This window comes from Zonotrichia albicollis, chromosome 1 (genome assembly GCF_047830755.1).
Source record: "Zonotrichia albicollis isolate bZonAlb1 chromosome 1, bZonAlb1.hap1, whole genome shotgun sequence".
Taxonomy (NCBI): Eukaryota; Metazoa; Chordata; class Aves; order Passeriformes; family Passerellidae; genus Zonotrichia; species Zonotrichia albicollis.
The window spans coordinates 71995031-72018328 of NC_133819.1; the positions used below are offsets into that span (position 1 = coordinate 71995031).

The window sequence follows — 23298 nt, forward strand, 5'->3', positions numbered from 1 at the left end:
AGGAAATTACACCCCAAGGAAGTAGCCTGTTTTAAATAAAAAGGAGGTTAAAAGTACCCCAAAGGCTTCATGATCGCATAATCAACCATGAATGAGTGAAAGGGATGGTTTTGCCTCATCCTTTGAAGATGGAATAAGAAAGAAATGGAAATACAATATTTAACCCAGTTTTTTTGAGTCCCTCCCACCATTGATACTATGCTGGAATCCTGATGACCACACTGCTCTAAGGTTCCTTTAGAAATCATCATCTCTCATTTCACTTTGGCGAATTTCAGTTGTCTTTAGGGGCAAATTCTCTTTACCCTCTCATTTCTCAAAACCTGATTGCATAACTTAGTCTTTCCTACATCATGTCTTTACACATTTGCAGTCGATCCAAGGAGAACACCTATTATTGACCACGTCTAAATATCAACCAAAGCATCCCCAACTCGTGAGGACACTTACCAAAATAAACTGCCAACCAGGTGACTTAAAGAGATTCACCACGACCTTCCCTGGTACAGGGGGAACTGTGGATGTGCATTTTTCCCTTGTGCACAGAGTACTGTATCAAAAAGGTTCAGAGGACTTTTATTACAAAATAAAATCAAAACAGTTACACTGGAATTATTAAGTCAAATCTGCACTGTGGTAACTTGGAGGTACTTGGAAGAATGGGGTTTATTATCGTTTAAAAGATGTAATTTTTGCCCTAAAGGAATTAATGAACCAGAGGGGAAGATATGGCACTAATTTAGCAGACGTCCCTACATCCATACAGCAAGTTGGCCTTCAGAACTGGTTTGTTGAGTCACTTCCTCCTCCCCACTCCGTAAGCGTCGCCGTCACCTGATCTTCGTCACTAACCCACGGGTGAGTGACACCTGCCCATGACTCTGTCATGGTTAATTAACCAGGTTTGGGCCTGTTTAATCCGGAGAAAAGAGGACTGAGAGGGGATCTTATTTAATGCATATCAATACCCCCAAGGCAGGTGCCAAGAGGACGGTGCCACACAGCTTTTGGTGGTGCCCAGCCACAGGACGGAGAGCAGTGGCCATAAACTGAACCAAAAGTAGCCCCACCTCAACATGGAGAAGAAGTTTAGGCGGAGGGCGGCAGAGCACTGGCAGCGGCTGCCCAGGGAGGCCGTGGGCTCCCCTGTGGAGAGATTCCAAACCCCGCCTAGGTGCGTTCCTGTGTCACCCGCTCCAGGTGGGATCGGTCTGGATGCTGCCCAGAGTCCCCCCCGAACCCCAACCCCCCGCGGGGGAGCGCGGCCCGGGGCGCACCCGCAGCCGGGGCGGGCCGGGCGCTCGGGGCGTGCCCGGAAGCGGAGGCGGAAGCGGCGCTCGGCGCTCGGTGCGGAAGCGGCAGCGGAGGCCGCGGTTCGGGTTCCGCGGGCGGCGGGGCAGGGGCGCTGCGCCACCGGCGGCCGGGCCCGCTCCCCGCGCCACTCTCTTGCCGCTGCCTCCCCTCCCCTCGGCGCTCCGCCATGGCGGCCAACACCGGCAACCTGCAGGTACAGCCACGCCGGCCCTGCCCTGCCCGGCGCGGGGCGGACCCGGCAAGCGGCGGCGGGCGGGGGGCGGCGCCAGGAAGGAGCGGGGCCGGCAGCGTCCCGGGCCGGGGGTGTCCTGGGCCGGGGCTGCGGGCGGAGCGGGGGCACAGCGAGCGCGAACGCCCATTGCTCAGCGGGCCGGGGACACCGCCGCCGAGGGGGACTCGGCTTGGGTCCGGGGTGTCAGAGCCCGCGGGTCAGCCCTCATCGCCCCGGGCCTGAGACTCTGCGGAGGGGCCCAGGAAGGGCGGCCCGGGAAGGGGGGCCCGGGGGCACCAACCCTGCGGACGCGGGCAGCGAGGCCTAGCGCCCGGCCGGGAAGCGCTGCTGCCGCTTCTGCTCCGGGCGCGTGGTTTGGCTTGTGTTGCCGCAAGGCTCCTGCTGGCTGTGGGAAGCCTTTGCCTGCTCTGCTGTTCCGCTTGTGTTAACCCTCGGCTCCGGCGGTGTCATCGGTGCTGCGGCTGGCCGGCAAAACAAACCCCGAAGTGAAATAAGTGCGGTCCCAACAGCCCTTCTTTCTCTTTCTCTTCGGCTGTTTGAACCGTGATCATTTTTGTATGTAGTGTTTACACTGGCAGTGTGTTGTTTGCATTGACAAAGCTAGAGGAGATGTTATAGGGTTTATAATAACCAGGAGAAGAATGACACCTCTTTACGATGACATTCTTTCCTTGGGTGATGTTCATCAAACTATAAACCCATGGCCTGATAAAGCAGTTTGTGCCTCAGAGCTGACCATCTATGGCCTAGTTCATACAAGTTTCTAATAATGTTTTCTGTTTGATAGCAGTGGTGTTCTTCACAGTAACAGGCTAAGATGCAGCTGATGTAATGAAGTGTTAGAGCTGAGAATGTAATAGCCAGGTAATAGTCTTTGGCTGTTTACAAAAAGAGAGTATCGCAAAACCAGGCAATACGTGATGCAGACTTTTGCCCATTTCAGAAGAGCAGGTCTGCAACGTGCCCTGTTTTCTCACGGTTCTGTTTTAGCAGGTGATCTTTGCCATTTATTCTTTGGAATTAATGTCACGTGTATCACTGTCTTTGTTTCGTTGGATGCAGGGGATTGCCCTGGATATTGGGCAACAATACAGTTACTATGTCATGTGATAATTAAAGTCACTGACAGGACTTAAGAACTTTGATATGAAAATAACTGTTTGGGAGGTTAATTTTTGCTCTGTTGCTAGATTTGAATGGTGCACAGAGGTGCATAAGGGAGTCAGCATAAAATGTGCAGCAGGAGGCAGCTGTCCATTCATACCTGGGAAACTGCTCCTGAGCTCCCAGCCTCTCCAGAAAGGAAAGACTTTGGTTCTGTTCCAAAGAAACAGATGCTTACAGTGCTCCAGCACTTGCCACAACAGAGCTATGGTCTGTTTGATTGCTTCATTGTTTTTATATACCTTTGATTTCAGATCTATCTGTTGAGATGATCTTTGCTTCCAAGACAGCAATACAAAGCAGTAGAATGCTGTATTGTGCAGTTTCTTTCATGGCTGTTGTTTACTAGCTTTTTTCTGCCTGAAACACATCAGAGTGTAGGTAGTGGCAAGAGTATCTGTACTGGAGTGTCTAATGGAAACTCCTTGTTGCAGTTCAAACTCTCAGCCTTGCTCCCTGACATTACATAATCATCCTGAGCATACTAGCAATGCTTAGGAAAGGGAACCACATGGGAAAAAATAGGTGAGGGACTACAGAATATTTAGTTGGTGTTGGTTAATTCTGGCTGACTGCTTATTTTCAACTTTCAACTTACCAGTGGTCAAAATGACAGTTTTAATTGTCTGGAAGTGGTATGGGCATTCCAAGAAGGAAAGTGTAATGAAAAGTAATAAGCACTAACAAGCAAGCAATGGAATAGAGGTGGTACAATAAATCCATAGAGCAGTGTGTGCAATACAGTGGCTTAGATCTCAGTCAGATTTATTTGAAACTAGCTGAACAAATAAAGTAAAAATCCATTCTTAACTTCTCATAGAACTCTTTGGTCCTTAAGATTTGGGTATGTTCTCTATCTGTTTGGGTTTGGTTTTTTTTCTCCTCTCCCACTGGAGTGATAATTGAAATTTCTCACTAGGATATCAAGAATCTAAATCCTCCTAGAGAAACTAAGCAACTGGTCTTTGAAGATGTCTCCAAGCATAATGTTTGAAGAGTGATAGTGCTAGTTTCAGTGATTGTAATCAAGTACTTCCTATATTGACTTTGCTGTTTACAGGGTTTACTGATGTCCTTGGTCATAGAATCTTAGAATTGTTTAGGCTGGAAAAGATTGAGTCCAACTATTAACCCAGCACTGTCAATTGCCCCCCTAAAGCATGCCTTAAACAGCATAACTGTATCACAGTTCAAAGTTTAGATGTCTGTGATTAAAAAAAACCCAAGCCTTATAATGGATTTCCAAATCTTTCCATAAGAAATGTAAGAGATTGGTAGGGCAGACTACATAGACAAAATAGTAGTCCCAGCTTAGTACACAGAAACTTGTCCTTCTCACTTGCACTTTTCTGTGTGCTAGTAAATTTCAGCAGTTTGTAAATCCTGCTGTTCATGGAAGGGTGGAAATACAACTCTGAGGGGATAAATGTGAAGGAGCAGAAAAACTGTCCATCAAAGAACAGTAACAGCTTAAATGGTCTCTGATCACGGAAAATGCTCTTGTACAGCAGTTAATGATTTGTTTGTGTTACAGAAAGCAATAGACCTTGCTAGCAAGGCAGCACAAGAAGATAAAGCAGGAAACTATGAGGAAGCCTTCCGCTTGTACCAACATGCTGTGCAGTATTTTCTCCACGTTGTTAAATGTAAGTGTGATGTGTTGGATGATTCAGTAGAGTTTAGTCATCATATTGCACAAGAGCAGTCTCTTATGTTGACATTAGTATTTAAATTTTGCTCTCATCAACAGTTGATACTTGCTATTGTAGTTTGACTGAGGTCAGATATTTTGCAGCTTTTACCTTTACTGTGTTGTGTGCTTGCTCCATTCTTGTAAGAAATTAGATTGTTTTTTACTTGTGTTTTGTTTTAGGTTTTTTTAAGACAGGAGGCAGGTGTTTGCTGTCTCTCCTCTGGACTTTTGTAGCAGTGTTTCAAGCTGGCCACTGCACGAGGAAATATGACAATAAGTACAGGGATCCCTGTATTTCTGTTGTGCTGAAAACCATGTTACACATGAAGTCTGCTGTATCTACAGAGTGCTTTTTGCACCTTTAATTCATGCTGCTTGCCCTTCTAAAGCCTCTCTGCTGACATTTTTTGCTCCTTAATGTCATAGTCTTGCTGTTTATCTTGGCCGAGAAAATGTATGAGATGGACTTGTATGTAATTTTTCTTTAGTTTCCATGTTCTCATTACTTTATGCCTTTTCACACTTCTGTGTACCTTTTGTGCCACATTCAGTGTTTGTATGCAAGGAATTGGCTTTCTTAATGTGGGTACAGCCCTAATCTAAGTGGGCTAGGGTTGCTTGCCTGACAAAGGCACACTTACAGATCTTCATGATTTGAAAAAAATAGTTTTCTTTATAGTCCTTTATTATTTGGATAATCTGTGTTTATCACTTCCTGTCCATTTAAATATTACAGACTTTCTCAGAATATCACTTTCTATGCTTTTAACAATATTAATGGACTTTTGGAAACTTAGCTCAAAAACCTGACATGTTAAATTTTGATCATTGGTTTGAAATACTGTAATAGTGATCACGAGAACAGTGTGGCTGTTGAAACGCACTTAGTTCTTTCAGATGTTTTATGTAATGTTTCTTTATCTTTTAAAATTAGCAGGCTATGGAAGAATCAAGTATGGTTCTAAATAAAAATTGCCTAGTACAAGCAGCTTCTTGATTAGCTATTTTAGAAAAGCAGTTATTAAGGCAATGTCTAGCAGCATGAAAGGCTGACAGAAAAGCTTCCAGTGCTAATGTCCTTAATCCCTTAGAGTCAAATTTTAAGCCAAGGCAATGTTCAGGTGAATATTTGATATGACATCCTTCTGGTCAGTTCTCTCCAAGGCATAGTGGAAAATTAAGTAGTTGAGATGTTTGTTTATGTCCTGAGCCCTGAGAGAGGTACATTGATAAGAGATAAAGAAGACAGATCTTTAGTCTTGTTTTTTGATTGATGCACATGTGTTTTGCTGTTAACAAAGAATTGTTTATCTTCAAACTCTCAGATGAAGCACAGGGTGATAAAGCAAAACAAAGCATTAGAGCAAAATGTACAGAATACTTGGATCGAGCAGAAAAGCTGAAAGAATATCTGAAAAAGAGAGGAAAAACTGCACCAAAACCAGTTAAAGAGTCTGGTCCTGCTGAAGGAAAAGGGTATGTTTTTGGAGAAGGTAAAGCAAAATACTTCCTGAACTCAACTTATTCTAAATTTCTACTATTCAAAGATCATTTTAACTTGTTTCTGAAATGCTTCAGATGACTACTAATGCTGAAGTACAGTGGGCTAATAAAAATAACTTGAATTACAATCTCAAGCATTTCTGTGCTTGTTTACTAAAATGTGAACATTTGCGTAGGAAATTCACTGAAGAATGAAAGCTGCTTCAGACTAACAGCTGAATCCAATGATTATTGTATTTAATGGCAAGGAGCTTGATGACCTTTCAAGGCTTTCTGCATTTAAATACTTAGTAACTAGAAAATAATTTCACACTGGTGATTACTGGGGTTAGTGAGTTTTATCTGTCTCATACTTGAGAAGAGACAAAAAGCCCTGTGTAGGGTAAAGTTCTGTAAGGTGGACTGAATCCTTCCGATGTGTTGCTGCTGCCTGGTCTCTCCACTGCTTCCCTTCTCCTAGATTTGTTTCTCACTTTGCATATCAGAGAGTTGAACAAGCAGAGCCTCCCAAACAAGCCCAGCCTCTTTTGCCTTTGCTACTCCCTTTATGGGGGTAGGAGAGAGGAAGAATTCAGGATTATACCTTCTGGTGGGACTGCCCTTTCTAGGAGTCCTGAACAGCTGAAGTTGCTCAGTTGTCTCTTAAAACTTCACCTGATTTTCAGTCTTTTTAAATGTCTGCTCATTTCATCAGCCTTATTTTTTGAGCTGTACCATCTTTGGCTTAATTTATAATAGAAGGAAATGGTAATACCACAAAGGCTACATGTATTTTCGTGACCTCCACTCCAGTTGTTCCCTCTCTAGTCTCTTTTCCTTTAATTTCCAGTCTCCTTTGCTCTGATGAGAGTTTCGTAGTACTAGATGGAATTGGCCAAGTCCTGTTGCATGTCCAGATAGAGGAGAAGTGCCAATGTCTACAAACAAACCATTCCAGCATCTCTGTGTTGGTGGATATAAGGGATGTGTGTTTCTAAAAGCTGGCTCAGAACACACAGAAGTATCTTAAGAGGGCTCAGACCCATAAGAGGAAGTTGAAATGGCAAAGGAGGGTGAATTGGAAAGAAATCAGAGAAAAGTGTACTTCTGCCTTTCTACAGTCATGTAAACCTCTAGAGGTCTGAAAGCATCTCCATGTTTCTTTAATTCCTCAGCCTGATGGGTTTTCTGCTTTTTGCATTCTGATTTTTATTCTAAGACAGAAGTCTCTCTTACTGTATTTCAACATTTTGTTTCCAAATCAGGAATGACAGTGATGGGGAAGGGGAATCAGAGGACCCTGAAAAAAAGAAGCTACAGAATCAACTTCAGGGTAATTTGAAGCATCCTTTTCTTTAAATAGGGATTACTTCAGTTAAGCGAGTTCCTGTAGTTTTGCCACCTAAATTTTATGGATTAATTTAATGTCTGTTAGTAGCTCAGCTAGTATGTAATCTTCACGTGCAAAAGCACAGTCTTTATGGAAGTAAAAGGATTTGTGTGCCATGAACTTATACAGTGACTACATTGAAATGTATCTCCTGCACCCTGTACTTCATGTTAAAATTGTATCACCTATCTAGCTAGGAAGTTGCAAAATCCCAGCTGGCTGGTGGCTAAACTGATTTAGTGGTTTTTTACTATGAAGTGCACTAGCATGTTGCCTAGAGGCTAAGGAAATGATGATGCAAATACATAGTGTAAGCAGAACTGTTTTCACAAAAAGACTGGAATTCATGTTTAGGAGTAAGAAACATGGATTCTTGCCCATTTATACTAATATGCAGTGATGATGCTGTCCCAGTTCAGTCGCATAGTTTGGGTTTTTGAACTCAAATACAGAACACAGTCTGTGAACCAATGTATAGCAGCTACCAGCAGTTTGGTGTGCAGTAAAAAAGAGGCTTTTTGATATTTATTTCCCTTTAATAATGATGACCTGTTCAGAACTTCCCTACCAGAAGGTGCTTATGGATCTGAAGAAACCTCATTGTTCTCCTATTTTTGACTGTAACAAAGATCAAATGCATTTACCAGATCTTGTGGCTGTGTAGTTTCAGGAGCTGTTGTATCAACATTGGAAACTGTGCTGTGCTTTTTCTTCTTCTCTGCACATTATTTAATCCTATGCACAGTTATAAGAGACAGTTTCTTGGTTTTTTTTAAGTGACAGAAAATTGATGAGCATTGAACTCCTATCCTCTCACTATACAGACTTCGTTTCTTCCCACATGAATCTGACCTCAGATAGAAGTAGTGCTAGGATTACAAGATCTAATATTATAGGTTTAATAACCTATTACTACCTGAGTTCCAAATTTGCCCATCTAGAAGTAGTTGAGACAAAATTTTTAGCATGCAAGACTAACCAGTCTGAAGAGAAAGCTGAATTACAGCTCAGTTGGCTGAACTCATTGACTGAGAAGGATGAGACTTGGTGCAAAACTTTAAATGTGCCTTGACTAAGAAAATACTTCTACAGCTAAGCAGGATCCATATAACCCTTCTGATGCTTTTGGCCCTAGCTCTCAAACCTCTTTTCCATTAGATGATCCATTTGTTTGCTCCATGTCTGGAGATACCAGCAAGTTACTTCATCTGCTGGAGAATCTTAAAAAATCCTGAGCTAGTGCAGCTGCATTGTTTAAAATGAATTTTCAAATTTTTTAGGGAGTGTAGTGGTGGTTAGTTATGAGTTGGTGCCAGGACTAACTCACAAATGTTCTGGTTATCCATGGTTTATCTTGATAAAAAAATGTGACATTTCTGTAAAAATAACATCCATTTGAGTAATGGAATTCAGTGTTCCTATCGTATTAGAAATGCCTTGTTTTTATTCAGTATAGGCATGGGCATAGATTTCTTTTTTCACCAATTGGAATTTATTGTAATTGTGAAAAGATATATATGTCTCTAACTTGGACCATCTTTTCTTACAGGAGCAATTGTTATGGAGCGACCAAATGTCAAATGGAGTGATGTTGCTGGCCTCGAGGGTGCCAAAGAGGCACTTAAAGAAGCAGTCATCCTTCCCATTAAATTTCCACACCTGTTTACAGGTTAGGGTTACAGCATTTATTTACTATTGGCCAGTCAGGCCTGGCGCTGGGGCCTGTGAAGTGTGGCCTGTGATACATTGTGCCAATGTATCATAGACTCAAGCTGATCTCTTAACAAAGAGATTTTGATCCATCTGACAGAAGTTTCATGGGTAGTTGTGAAAAACCTCTGAGCAGCCTAGAGGAGAATAATCAGAAAATAGCATTTTGAAAACTGCTGGTTTCTCTCTTGCAGGCAAGAGAACGCCCTGGAGAGGGATTCTTCTGTTTGGACCACCAGGAACAGGAAAGTCTTATTTAGCAAAAGCTGTAGCAACAGAAGCAAACAACTCTACCTTCTTCTCAGTATCTTCATCTGACCTGGTCTCAAAATGGTTAGGTGAAAGTGAAAAGTAAGTTGGAGTTGCCCAAGGTCCAGGAAAACGTTGTTGAGAGGAAATTATTATAGAGATATGGTGCCATCGAGAATTTAAGAAAATGGTCTTGTCTTTTTAAAAACCAACTATAGGTGTTTCTGTGCTTCATGCTGCAGTGCCATGTAAAGATACCATTATATGCTGCATTTTGAGAAACTCTTTTCAGTGCTCAGAAAGATTTTGGGAGCACCACAGAGCTCATGCTAACTCTTCATTTGTTACTGTGTGATGTATGAAGAAGACCAGAAAGGCAAGGGACCATGAGTAACATGGCTGCAGTCTAGAAGTCTAGGAATTTGTCCATATAGTCTTCCAAAAGAGATTTCTTGAATTAATAAAAAGCTCTGGGTTTACAGGGAAAGGATTTTCATATAATGATAAGCATACTTGTCATAACCATGATTTAATGATTTGAAGTGTGGGGCAACTGAGCAACACTGTTTAAAGCTGATAGAATGAGAAAGAAAGGCTATTAGATAAGGTGTTTGAAGTGAGTTATTTTTTTCCCCAGAAAGCTGGAAACCTTAAGCTGCTTTTCTTCTGTTGCAGAAGGAATACAGAACTGGAGACTAGCTTGGCATTAGATATTATGCTTGACTTCATTTGAGACTATTGCCTGAGATTTAGTGCTGTAATATGAAGAATTTCCCAGCATGTTCCTATTTATTTTTCTTTTTCAAACTAGTAAAGTGTGTTCATGAGAGATGGCTAGGAGTATATGGGGTTTGTTTTAGGTTGTTTTGTTTATTTGATTTGAAACCAATATTGCATGTCATACAAAAATGATTTAGTAAGTAAAGTTGTAGAAAATAAAGATACATGTTATTTCTTACAAAATCTCTAGAGTTATTTTCAGTTAGAAATGTTTAGAGAAAGATTCAAAAGAAAAAAGCTTTCTAAATTGGTGCTTTTGTAAAGTCCAGGCTGTCATGTAGAAGTGTAAACTGAAAAAGGGCTTTATTTTGCAAAATCATGCCTGGAGCACTCTAATTTATTTTCTTTTTCTTATGCTGGGCTCTCTCATTCAGTGTAATTCTGAGTCATGGAGCTGGAAGAATGTTGTTTCTTTGAGTAGCTGTATGTTAATGCTTTTTTCCCCTTGCTTTCTCTAAAGGAAATTACTATATCACATTCTGAAGTTATGTGTTTCTGCTGTTGTAATTATTAATATAGCTGAAGCTGTTTCCTTCTTTAAGATTAGTGAAAAACTTGTTCCAGCTTGCCAGAGAAAACAAACCTTCTATCATCTTCATTGATGAGATAGATTCCCTCTGTGGGTCAAGAAGTGAAAATGAAAGCGAGGCTGCTAGACGGATAAAAACGGAATTTCTAGTCCAGATGCAAGGTAAGTTTATTTGGTCTTCAAAATCAGACAGAGAGATTAAGACATGTGTTCTTAAGTGTAACTTGAATTAGAATACTAAGAATGTCTGCAGTTCCACCCCACTGAATTTTGATGGCTTTTTAAAGCAATCTCTGTTTATCATCTAAACTGTGAAATTATTTCTGCCTTGATACAGGGGTTGGTGTTGACAATGAAGGAATTTTGGTGTTAGGAGCAACAAACATTCCGTGGGTTTTGGATTCTGCTATCAGGAGAAGGTATGATGGCACTTTTTTTCATGGTGTGCGATTCACAGCTGGTGTGAGCTTTCAGCCAGAGAGTGCTTAAGGCGTTCATGCAGCTCATGTTTGCAGACATGGGTAATGTTCTGCAACTCAATTCCATGAAGTAGTCTTAGCTAAACTGATAGTCACTTGCCCCTTTAGAGAAAGGTAGGTTGTTCAGTCCTGTAATTTATCTGATTTCTTGGTTAGATGATTATGCTTGAAGAAACAGGAGTTTCTTGCTTGCTTTTTGGTTTTCTGGGGGACTTAGGGGACAAGTTAGAAAGTACACACCTCAGAAGGGCAAGAGAGGGTGGGACTTTCCTTTTCAGCTGTTAACAGACTGGTGAGTAGCTTGCATTTTTTCATGGAAGTGTAACCTTATGGAGAAATGCCATATTTTTCTACTAGTCAGGCATAACTTGTGATTTTTAACTACTGTTTCGCAGATAGAGGACTGACTGTACCTGATTATTTGGATCTTTCTCTGAGCTGCAGAGCAAGCATAGGACAGATACAATTATGTGACAAATAGGATTATGCTGTGATGAGGACACAGCTTGGATAATGGCTATTTTTCTTGACTAAAGAATCAGTGATCTTTTTTTTTGGTGACTGACACTGACTTTATAATACTGAATTCAAGCAGTTTGATTTGGGGTTGGACCAGGTCACCTCCAGATGTCACTTCTCATCTGCATGACTCTAGAGTTGTATGAGCCAGATTTAAAAATGAAGATATTGTTGAGAATTTCAAGTCATTCTTGAAATTCCAGCTTTGGTTGGGATCCACAGTAAAAGACATACATGGACCTGATAGAGTGTGTTCAGAAGGGGCCATGAAAATGATCTGGACACCTTTCTTCTGAAGGCAGGTTACAAGAGTGGGGCTGTTCAGCCTGGAGAAGAGAAGGATACAGAGACCTTATTGTGGCCCTTCAGTATATAAAGGGAACTTAGTAGAAGGGTGGAGAGATGTTCCTTGGTTTTTTTTCCCAGGCTTGTAATGCCAGGACAAGGGGCAGTTGTTCAAACTGAATGAGGATGGGCTTAGATTGGGAATAAGGAGGAAGTTTTTTATGATGAGGGTGGTGAGACACTGGCATGGGTTGCCCAAGAGAAGCTGTGGATCATGGGAAGTGTTCAAGGCCAGGTGGGATGGGGTTTTGAGTAAGCTGGTTTGGGGGAAGGTCTCCCTGCCTGTGGCAGGGGGGTTGAAACTGGACAATCTTCAAGGTCTCCCTCAACCCAAACCATTTTCTCATTCTCAGCAACATGAAAGAGAAATTCCCTAGCTCTAGCCCACAAGACTTAAAGGAACTTGTACAACAATGGCTGTAATAAAATTAATTTTTCATGGATTTGAGCCACTTTGTCATGTATATCAGGTTATTGTGTTCAGCAGGATTTGGAGTTGCTCTTTGTTGGTAAGAGGTAATCTCCACTCTGAGAACAGATGCTGCTTCAAAGGAGGAAATGCTGTTACCAATATTTTCTTGAGAATGACTTCAGATTTACTTCTATCTATGGTGTTTTCTTAATTTAGTTGGAGACTGTAGAAAGTTGTTGCATAAACTTGTTATCAGGCAGTTCTTTCTTTGAGTGTGAAATCTGTTCAAATACACTTTAACACTTAAAACTGAGAGGAAGAAGTCTTTCTTTTAGCACTCAAACTCTGCTGGAAAAATGTCAGTCTGGAGAGAAGGATTTTGTAATGGAAAGGAAGCAGTTTTTATATTCTGGATATTAGCTTATGCTAACTAAAGTACTATTTATGAGAACAGGTTGCTGAATATTTGCATCAGATTTTTTTTAAAGGTCTGTTGTACTGAAACTGCTTTTTAATATTGCTAGGAGCAAGCTCATTTGCATGAGCTCTTTCCATTGTGCACCTGCGTGAGCTGGCATCTTGGGAACTCTTTGGTTTTGTCTTTTTTACACCAGGTTTGAGAAGCGTATTTATATTCCTTTACCTGAAGACCACGCCAGGGCTGCAATGTTCAAACTTCACCTTGGGTCAACTCCAAATGACCTAAAAGACTCAGATTATCGAGAGCTTGGGAAGAGAACTGATGGCTATTCTGGTGCAGATATAAGCATCATTGTCCGTGATGCACTGATGCAGCCCGTTAGAAAAGTGCAATCAGCGACTCACTTTAAAAAAGTAAGTAGGAATCAAAATTTTTCAAGTTATTTCATCTATGAGAGCAGTCTTAATTTGAAAATTCCTTACAAATAAACTGAATTTGGTTTTAGGTAATACTGCATGGTTATGAATGTCCTTTTTATTGACTGGGGAGGAGAAGAACTGTTCTTCCTTTCCATGTACCCCCCTAGTCCTGCCATAAGTCTGGTGGAGCTCATTTCTGAATATTCATGCTCTGACTCTTAATGTCTCTAGAGAGTGTTAAAAGCATTCAGTTTGCCATTTAAATGGCAATGTTACAGAAGTGCTTTTTTTCTATTTCAAGTTAAGTGGTTCTTAACATGCTGGAAAAAAAATGAAAGTATCCCTCATCCACTTGAGAACAGATGGATTGTACTTAAGCACATTCTGTTTACTTGGCATATTTTTCAAACTGAAAAATTAAGGTTTTTGTAGAGTTCTGGTAGAAACATTGAATCAATTACAGTAGTAAAGATGCAACACAACTGAGCAAGGTCTGTGTTTCATTTACCCTGTTGTAATGTAAAAACCAGTTTACTTTTACATAGGTACACACCAAAGAGCCTATTCAAACTATATTGTTTGGCTTATCTTCCAGTTACCTCTATATGCTATGTATTGACTTAAGTAACATTTCTTCACAATATTTGAATCTCAGAAACTTTATCTGTACAAGAACCAATTGGCATTCTTTACCACCAGTCTAAATCCATTACATCTGGGAATGTCTTTCCCCTGGAGAATTTGCACAGATGGGCCTTGTTCAGTCAAATTTATTGTTCCCTGAAAACTATTAAACTCTTAAATGGAGAAAAAGGAGTGATAGTATGAATGGTTATAAACAGAGGTTAAAATATATACAATGGGTATCGGTTGAATAAAATTTTATTTTGCTGTGTACCATATTTTAAAGTAGACCCAGACTAAAGGTACTTTTTGTTAATATTTTTAGTGCAAAGTTTGATTTTGACAGAAATTCATGGTTTTTGGGTGAAGGTGGGTCAGGATATTCTGCAGAGGTGCTAATTGCTGTAAAAGGAAGCTTTAATTTGTTGCTTCTTCAAAGAGCAGGTGTGGTAGGAAAAACTCGAGATCCTAAGGTGTCGAGTACCCTGTATGTTGTGTTGGCAGCAGTTCTTTGTCATCTCAGTTACAATTACAGTTGTTTTACCAGTAACTCAACCTGACATAAAAGGGTTAAGGCCCCTGAACCGAACAGCTACACTCACTTTGAAGATAGGCTCCTTTTTTTCTATATGGTTTCTTCCAATGAACTCGTTCAGCTTAAGATTCAAAGTGAAAGACACACTTAAATCCAGTATGGTCCAGAATATGAGAGGGCAGGAAATTTGACTTTTGAGGACAACTCACAGTAACAATGTGATGTAAGCTGTATTTGTTGATAAATAAACAGTGACTTTGATATATCAAGGATTTTCTAGATGCTTCCTTCCCTTAAGCAGTCATGTCTGAAGTATTTATCTGTTGTTAACTTTACATGACAATGGCATTTCTGGCTAAAGGGCTGTTAGCTTTTAGTGTTTAGTACAAATTTGGAACAATCTGAGGCATGTTTCAGCTTGCCATGGAGCAATGAACCAACCTCAGTTGTCACAGTTTGTGGAACGACTTCAAAAGCACTTCTTGCATCTTAACTATTTTTGCTTAAGAAAATAAAAAAAAAGGAAGGAAAAACCCCACAACTGCAACACTTTGAACACTCTGACATGAGCCAAGTTGATTCCACTTATATTGTTAATGCTTTAATTGGATGTGATTTTGTGTTTTTCTGAGCAAAATCTTAGCGTTATTATTTCTGTTGTAACAGACAGAGCTTTCCTCAGTTGTCACTAATTAACTGTAAACCTTTCCTTGCCATGTGTGATAACGCAGGTTTGCCAGAGTGCATTTTGAATATTACAATCTGCTGCCCTGCTCCTTGCTCTAAATTCAGCTTGGAACAGCAGATCCAGTTCTGTCCATAGTCAGTCAGTGTGTTGTCCTTGAACCTCTGTGTATGCTCCGAGTTCCCGTGGCTGTGTGGTGCTGCAGGTAACAGCCAGGGAAGGCAAAACCCTTGGTACCGGACAGAGTGCTGCACAAAGGGAACAGATGCACGGGGCGGCTTTTCTTTGCTCTGTCCGTCTGTCTGTCTGGGGGCGGGCGGGAAGGAAGCTGTTTTGTTCTCCCGCTAGGCGGCGCTGTTTCCTACGGGAAAGGTGCAGGGAGCTTGGGAAGGCGGGATGTCAGAGGGAAAAGCACTGGGAAGCTTTTAGAGAGCTGTTAACTAGCGATGAATGAGCTCCTCAAGTGACCAGGGACCAGGAAGGGTGGTCCTCAACAAGCAGATTTCCTGGCATGTCACTTTTCTGCAGAAATCCTCAGACTTAAGAGGATGTGGCTTCTGGGATTTGACCTGATGTGAATTTAAGTATCTGGCTACAGCTGCATGTTTTCAAGGTGAATAATACCAGTACACTTGTACAATTTCTCTTCCACAGGACATGTGTTCCCAATGGGTAGGGCATCTGCATAAAATCAAGGAATGGTTTTTGCTTGGGGTGCTCTTCAGCTTCTGGTTTCTGTCTTCAAAAGAGTAACTCCCATAAACTGAGTGTTTTCTTATTTTTAGGTAAAAGGACCATCAGTGTCTAATCCAAATACGATGGTAGATTTATTCACCCCTTGCTCTCCAGGTGATCCTGAAGCCACAGAAATGACATGGATGGAGGTCCCAGGTGATAAATTACTGGAGCCTAGAGTTTCCATGGTAGGTATTGCTTGTAGCATTTCTTTCTAATTTTGCAGAACTCTGAAAAGACTTTAAGATAAAGAGTCTTTTTTAGGACAATGGGATGAGACGTTTGTTTTCAGAAATGCTGGGCATACCAGATAACATTTTGAATTCTCAACATAAATCACTACAGTATGGCATGCTATAAAAAAGACAGCTGTCTATCCCTGATAAGCATTTCTTATTCTTGTCTGCTGGCATGCAGCTGCCATCCTTTCATCCATAGACAGTATCTCCTTCTTGCACTGTTCTTTCACTTGGCTTTTATTTATTCAAAACCTTTAGGGTTCCTGCACCATGATACACTTTCTTCTCATCATTGTGGCATTAATACTGGGAAATGGAAAATTACATTCACTGTAAATTACGAAGTGATGTTCTATAGGAAAATATTGCCCATGAAATAAATACAAGTATAAAACCAAAGTGTAAGAAGATTTTAGATATAAAGGTAGTTTAGGTTTAAATTTATTACAGTAATAAAGCAGCCTTTTCTGCTGTTTTCTTTGTGTATATGCAAATACTTGCTTTGGCCTAGGGAATAAAATATATAAGACAGTTTTCAGTTTTAGATCACTACTTTAAAAAAAAATAATTGCTGGACACTCATTCTGTATTTTTGCCCAAGAGCAGCAGAAGAAAATTTTGTATTTAAGTACAAAGTTTGTGGGAAGAACTTAATAACAAATCTGTGTTGCTGTAGTTTCCTGTGTGCAAACAGCCTTGTAAGGAATGAAAGAAATCAATGCATTTCATGGGGAATCACAGGCAATGCTTTGAAAATAGAACCATCACTGTATTTCAGAAAATAATTTCCTGTGTGAATTTGCATACTGAGGAAGCAGAAGAGGATTTATGCAGGTGCAGGCCTGCCCTAAAACTTCTCTCTGCATGATCTAATTGGATTTTTAATCAGTCCTTCCTGGAATTAAAGACAGCAGTTCCTTGTGTGCTGCTAATGGTACCTGAGCTCTGATGCACTACAGGCAGATGTTTCAGTGTCCAAAATCCATTCTTGTCCTTAAAATATAAGGCTTTAATTCTTTTTGAGCAGAGTGCCTCTGGTCTGATGAGACAAATATCATGTGTGGAAAACCATTATACTAATTTTTTTATTTTACCCATAATTTATAGCAATATGAGGTGTTGGGCATCTACTTTTTTCAGTTGCCCTTGGTTGGGAATTTATTCGTTTTCTTTACCCTTTTTTATTCATAATGTATTTTAACTGCTGCTCAACATCCATGAAATGTTTTTCTAAACTCCATTTCCTAGCATCTAAATATTTATCTAGGAAATTTACTGAGCTGAAGAGTCAGAAATTACCAGTCAGGAGCAGTAAAACTTTGCTAGAGATGAATCACAAACTGCTGTTCTACATTGCTGGACTGTGAAGAGTACATGGGAACATCTCAGTATTTTCCACTTAATCTGCTGTAGTTAATCATGGTTTGAAAATAGTAACTAACCAAAAAAAAAATAAATTCAGCTTTGTCAAAAAAAGAGATGAATAAAACTTGAATGGATGAGTGGCTTAAACCTAAACCTTAGGTTTTGATTTTGTTACTGAAAAACTCATTGACTGTTGTCTGTATTCAAAGGGTTAAAAGGCTGCCTCTGTGCAGAAGTGTTCAGGCTTACTTAAAGTTTTGTGTTAATGGGAACTTTTTAATGGTTTTTTTAATGCATATTTGTCCTGGCAACAAAATTGCTAGCAGTGGTACTATACTTGTTTCTGAAAACATGTTTGTTTTATTTCTGACAGGCCGATATGCTCAGGTCGCTTGCTAGCACAAAACCAACAGTTAACGAACAGGACTTGGAGAAGTTAAAGAAGTTTACAGAAGACTTTGGTCAGGAAGGCTAAACCAAAGATATGTGTGAAGCATTAGAACCTTTGTTTTTTTTCTTTTTAAAGTATTCTTGTGTCTTTATTGATGGCACTTCAAATAAATGCCAATAAAATCACCCCTTTCTTACTTTGCAGAAGGAATAGAAGATACCTTTGCAAAGACCCTTAAGCTTTTGTATTGTATTGTTTTCCTCAGATGTCTATTAAATGTCTTCTATTGAAAAATAATACAAAAATGCAATTTTAGGGTGAGACAGCAAAGTGATGTGGTCACGTCTAATAATTACTAGAAAGCTTTAAATTACTAGTTCCATATTAGGTAGTATATTAGACCTGGATACCAGTGAATTTTAGTTTTTGACCTTACCTCCCAGTAATGTCAAAAACCTTTTTAAGGAGTGGGAGAGAACATATTTGTCAGGTGTTTTCAGTCAATCAGCATATGTATTAATTGCTTTCATTTCATTTAGGAAAATGGCAACAAAATTTTCTAATCAAGCATACTGCAAGTGTGGGTTTGCTGTTAAAGTAAGAAAGAAAACACTGTGAGGATAAGACTACATGGGCCAGTACTTTGATTAAATATTGGTGGACCTGTTATTTGGCTTTTTTTTCTGCTGTGCTGTGTTAAAATTTTGCCTTAAACAGTAGGCTTTTGTTTTTAACTCTTTACTAGCTGGTACACACTGTCACTATGCAATTTAACACAAGTTTGTTAAATGCAAGTAACTTGGAAGGTGTTTTGCTGGCTCTTCTTGGGGGGGTGGTTGTTTGGATTTACTTTATTTGGTTTTTTGGGTTTTAAAATCTGGATTCTCTTCCTGGTGAAGTTTTGACTGAAGTTAGAAAAAAGCTTTAGAAATGTCCTCTGAGATCCCACGTGTTGAGGCTGGCAAGGTATATGTAGTCTTTGGAGAATGTCTGGGAGGTATTTGGGAAATAGCATCCTTCACATGCAAGGAGATTAGAACAGATGTTTTAGCCACAGCCTTTCCAGTGATAAATTAACCCAGAACCCCACTGGTAACTGTAGCATATAGGTTACATCAATTTAGTGCTTAAACTGGGAGAGAAGGCTGGCAGTTTAGTACAGAAGTAGCACTTCCATTGCTCTTTTTCTGCAGAACTGCAAATGGAGATGTGCCTGAATGTAACTTAAAACACTACAGCATCAGCATTGAGTTTGTGCCTTGTAAGTTTGCACTGGCTGTAGATATGAAACATCATTAGAATATCTAGAATACTCTATCTTCCATTATCATTGTCCAACTCTATCCTGCAAATGTTTTGTTTAACTTGTATTAAAAGAAATTTGCACATTTTAAGTGTGTATGTTCTATGTACATATGCACAAATATGATCATCTTTTGATGGGGTTTGGTTTCTTCTATGTACATATTTTGTCTACTTTATAAATCATAGGATGGGTGACATTTTCTGTACTTTAATGAAGTAAAATGTTGTAGTACAACATCAGCTATGTTATTTGAGTATTTTTTCAATGTTATGTTCAAGTTTTTACTGCTTTATTGTCTCCTTAGACTTTTGTTTCTGTGTTTAATAGCCAAACAAAATAGGTAAATATTCTTTGATCTGCAAGGTGCTGAGCTTTTTTTTACTAACATGATGAAGCGTTTTTTCCAAAATCCTTCAGTTACACAGCTTTACCTTTGTCTTACATCAGAATATGTAAATGTGAATCAGTGGGCTGCAAATCTTTCTGACAGCTTTTGGGGGGATGGCAGGAGTGGGAGTGGGTGAGGGCAGGAATTCCAGCATAGGTACAGCAACTATGGTTAGTAAACTTAATCCTTATTGCAACAAGATCTTGTTTGTAGTTTTCTCTTGTGAACACTTCAGAAGTGAGCCACACACTAGCGTGGCTGTCCTTCAGAGGTTTGGAGCCACTGTCTGAAGTATTTATCTCTTGACCTTTTGAAAAATGAGAGTCCTTACTGCAACCCTGCAATCTTAAAATTCTCAGGAATATTTTGGTTTTTGGTTTATGTTTTCCTTTTTGTGGTAAGCTGATTTGTCTTATGGGCTTCCATATGCTTAACTGTATAATCTCGTATCTTTAATGCAAAAGAAAAATATACTGTATGTTTTAAATTTACATCTTGCTGCTTGCTCAGATGACATCTGTAACAGAACCTTTACTATTTGATGTTGAAAGTTGTTTTTAGAAATATATTCCAAATAAACTTTGCTGCTTAGAATTGCAGCTACAAGGGCAACTTTTTGGTTTGCTGTCTTTGTGAAATTTTGATAAATTAATATATATACATCACCGAGCTTCTTAGCCAAGTTATCCATAGCTGATGATAGCCTAATGAGGGAGCGTGCAAAATCACTTTTTAGTTTGCAGTGTTAATTGCAAATAGTCTAAATCAAAGAATTCATGAAAGGCTGTATTTGCTTTGGATAATCAAAACCTCTGTAAATACTGGACGAATTAGTTGTACATTTTTAACGTGGTCTGATCTTTGGCTGGTTAGCTTACAAATTGTTTTCATACCTTCTGGTGTTACTGCTTACTCTGACTGCAGTGTGAAAAAATGTGATTTTCCTTCCTGTGTGTAAAATAATTTTTCAGTTAAATCATTTCTGTATGTGCTTATGTCCTTCACAGATGGTTTCTTCACAGTGACATTAAGTTTTGGATATCCTACCATTTGTGGTCTGTCTCTTGATGTACATACTTACAGGGTTAGAATAGCTCAGTAAATCAACTTATATTTTTTCCTGCATTCCCTGAGTGACGTCAAGTTCCAGAGTAGTTTGATTTACGTGTTGCCTTTTTGTTCTTGTCTTGCATAACAAAAGCATACAAGTCTTTTCAGTCTTCCATAAATCTCTTCAGTTTTTCATTTGGTTTGGTCTTTCAAGTCTACTGGTCTTTGAATATACTCATATGCTTTTGTTTTAACTAGTGGAGCAGAACAAGTGTAGCTGAGGGAGATACTCTGGAATTGGCTTTTTTCCTGCCTGTCAGAATTTGCTCTTTTTGTCAACTGAAGCAAAGAGGCTGCTGAATATTCTCTGGTCAGATGTTTTGATCTACTTTTGGTGTTTATTAAGGGTTTTAATAAGAATATTCCAAATTTTTTTTGTTGGCCTTCAGAGGATTATCTTGACAGGAAGCTATTTAATAGTTCTGAATATGTTGAAATATGCAGGAACATCTTCATTTTGCTGTTTACTCTTTCCTTCCTCCAGAATGACAAGCTGGTTTCAAGATTGGCTTCCATACATGTTTTTGGTCTTAACCAGCTTCACCCTAGTAATCATGGTTGACTTAAAGCCGTTCCTGTAACTTACGTAAACTATTGCAAGAACTCAGTGGACTGTTTGTTTCACACTGTGCTGCTATTCCAGCAGATAATTAATTCTTATCAAAACATGGTTTCTTTTATTCTTGAGCAGTCAGCTTTTGTTGTAGCTCATGTGGTATGGCTTCAGTGCTTACCCCTTCAATTTCTCTTTAGGTTTTTATTAACGTACTAATCTAGGGATTTTATTCCACAGATCCCCTGTTGTCATAATTAGCTGCATAAAAACTCTTTTAATTGGTCGTTCATCCTCTGTCCTGGCATTTGTGTAGTGACAGCCCAGGTATTAGATAAGATTGTCCTGTTTTTATCTTTTGGTCCCTGTGACCTAATTAGAATTCTTCCTCTCCCTCCCTACTTCTACATGCACACACACCCTTCTGATGGGAGCTTTTCTATTAGGCCGCTGGTTTGTGACATTTTCTGTTTACTCGCCTTTGCAGCCTTCCTACCTGAGAGGCTCCAACTTGAATAAACATTCAAGGATACTTCTTTCCTTTGTCATATCCCAAGTTCAGGAACACTGAATTTCCATCCATCCATGCCACCTGTGCATGGTACCTGCCACATGTACAATCTGCCAGTCTTTTGCAGAAATAATTGACATTTTTGGACTCATTCAGCTGAACTCAACCATTACTCATGGAAACACAATAGAATGTCCTATCTGCATCATAGCAGGAGCAAGGTTCCCTTCTAAAAAGGCTTTGGTTGTGTTTTGAGACATCTCCAGGAAATAAGTCACTGACACATGACACAGGCCTGATGTTGATAATGCAGCCAGAGTTTTCTTTCCTGCTTGGTGACCTATTATCAGGCACTGTAACATGAATTGGCAGGACTTGCTTTTGCTTGCCCTCGCTCCTCCTCTGCTGCCTCAACTCATTTAAATCCAAGCTATTCAAGGCAGGGACTTTGCTTTCAAACATGCTCAGTGTCACATGCATTCTGTCAACTATAAACAGTAATTTCCTCTGACTCACCCTGTTGTTGGCCTGATGGCCATCCACAGGTAATTTGTTACAAAAATCTCAGCTGGAGTAGTTGCCTTCTGCTGCTTCTCCGTCCATGTCTCAGCAGTAGTGAGGGGCTGGGGAAGTGGCTATAAATATCACCAAAGTGGCTATAAATATCACCATCTCCATCAGGAAATGCAGCAGCAAGTGGGGACTGTTATTTGCAGCTGTGCCTTAGGCTCTGCCAGAGCCAGGTGAATTGTTTGCCCAGTAGAAAGTTAGGAAAATGTGAAAACCATATGAATGCAAATTATCACTTCTTCCTCTTCTTGAAGGCTAGAGCATGGGCTCTGACCTAACAAGACTTTTGCTTTATGCAATATTTTAGAAAATCTGGAAATTACTGTTTTCAAATGTCCTATTTAAGTTGCCAGTTGAAACGCTCATGCTCGTGACTGACTTGAGCATGAGCTCACTTGAAGTTTTAATGATGTTTTAATTAATTAATCACAGCTATTAGTTGCTCCATAGACAACTGAATAGCAAAGAAATTATTACTGTTTTAATCTTTATATCTGCTCTTGTTTTGCTGTGGACTGGTATGTTTGTGTCCTGCCTTGCCCTATCACTATAATTTTAAAATGTTTTCTTTTTTGTTGTTGTTTTTCTGACCTGCCCAGAAAGCTCATGCCCACGATGCACGTGTCCCCTTTCAGTGTGGGAGCAAGCAGGGCACAGTGCCTGCCTGACAGCAAAGCTGGCTTAGCTGCAGCACAGCCCAGGTTCCCACAGCAGCCACAGGACCTGCCGACAGAGCCGAACCCTTTCTGTCCCCCCCATGTCTTCAGTGCCCCTTCACAGCTTCAAGGCAGATGGGGTGCCCCTATAGAGACACTGCCATGGCCCAAACTCACACAGAGGGCACACCTGTACGTGGGAACACTGGTGACAAACACCTCACAAACATTCAGGGTCCTGTGTGAGCGCCCACCCTGTGCACTCCAGGGAGGGGCTGCAAAGTGACCTCCATCCAGCACCTGGAGTGCTGTGAGGTTCCTGCACATTCCAGGTTTAGGTGGGCTCAGTCCAGCAGGGAACAAATGTGCTGGAGTGTTGGGAATTTAGCTGCTAGAGAATAGAAAATTACAAAGCTGTGGCTAATTCTAAGTCTTGCACCTGCTAGATAGCGTGTCCTTGGGCCTAGCTGTAGTAGGATAACAAACAGTGAA

General features: G+C 40.2%; 1 protein-coding gene across 1 annotated transcript; it reads left to right on the forward strand.

Annotated features, from left to right (window-relative positions):
• The first annotated feature begins 1310 nt into the window (after window positions 1-1310).
• VPS4B (vacuolar protein sorting 4 homolog B) lies at window positions 1311-20014 on the forward strand. The gene is made up of 11 exons (XM_005481670.4): window positions 1311-1507; window positions 4245-4356; window positions 5729-5879; window positions 7151-7218; window positions 8825-8944; window positions 9180-9336; window positions 10557-10705; window positions 10881-10962; window positions 12913-13132; window positions 15768-15905; window positions 17695-20014. Exons 1-11 carry the CDS (start codon window positions 1481-1483, stop codon window positions 17794-17796), a joined length of 1326 nt encoding a protein of 441 aa, XP_005481727.1. The 5' UTR covers window positions 1311-1480; the 3' UTR covers window positions 17797-20014.
• The last annotated feature ends 3284 nt before the right edge of the window (window positions 20015-23298 follow it).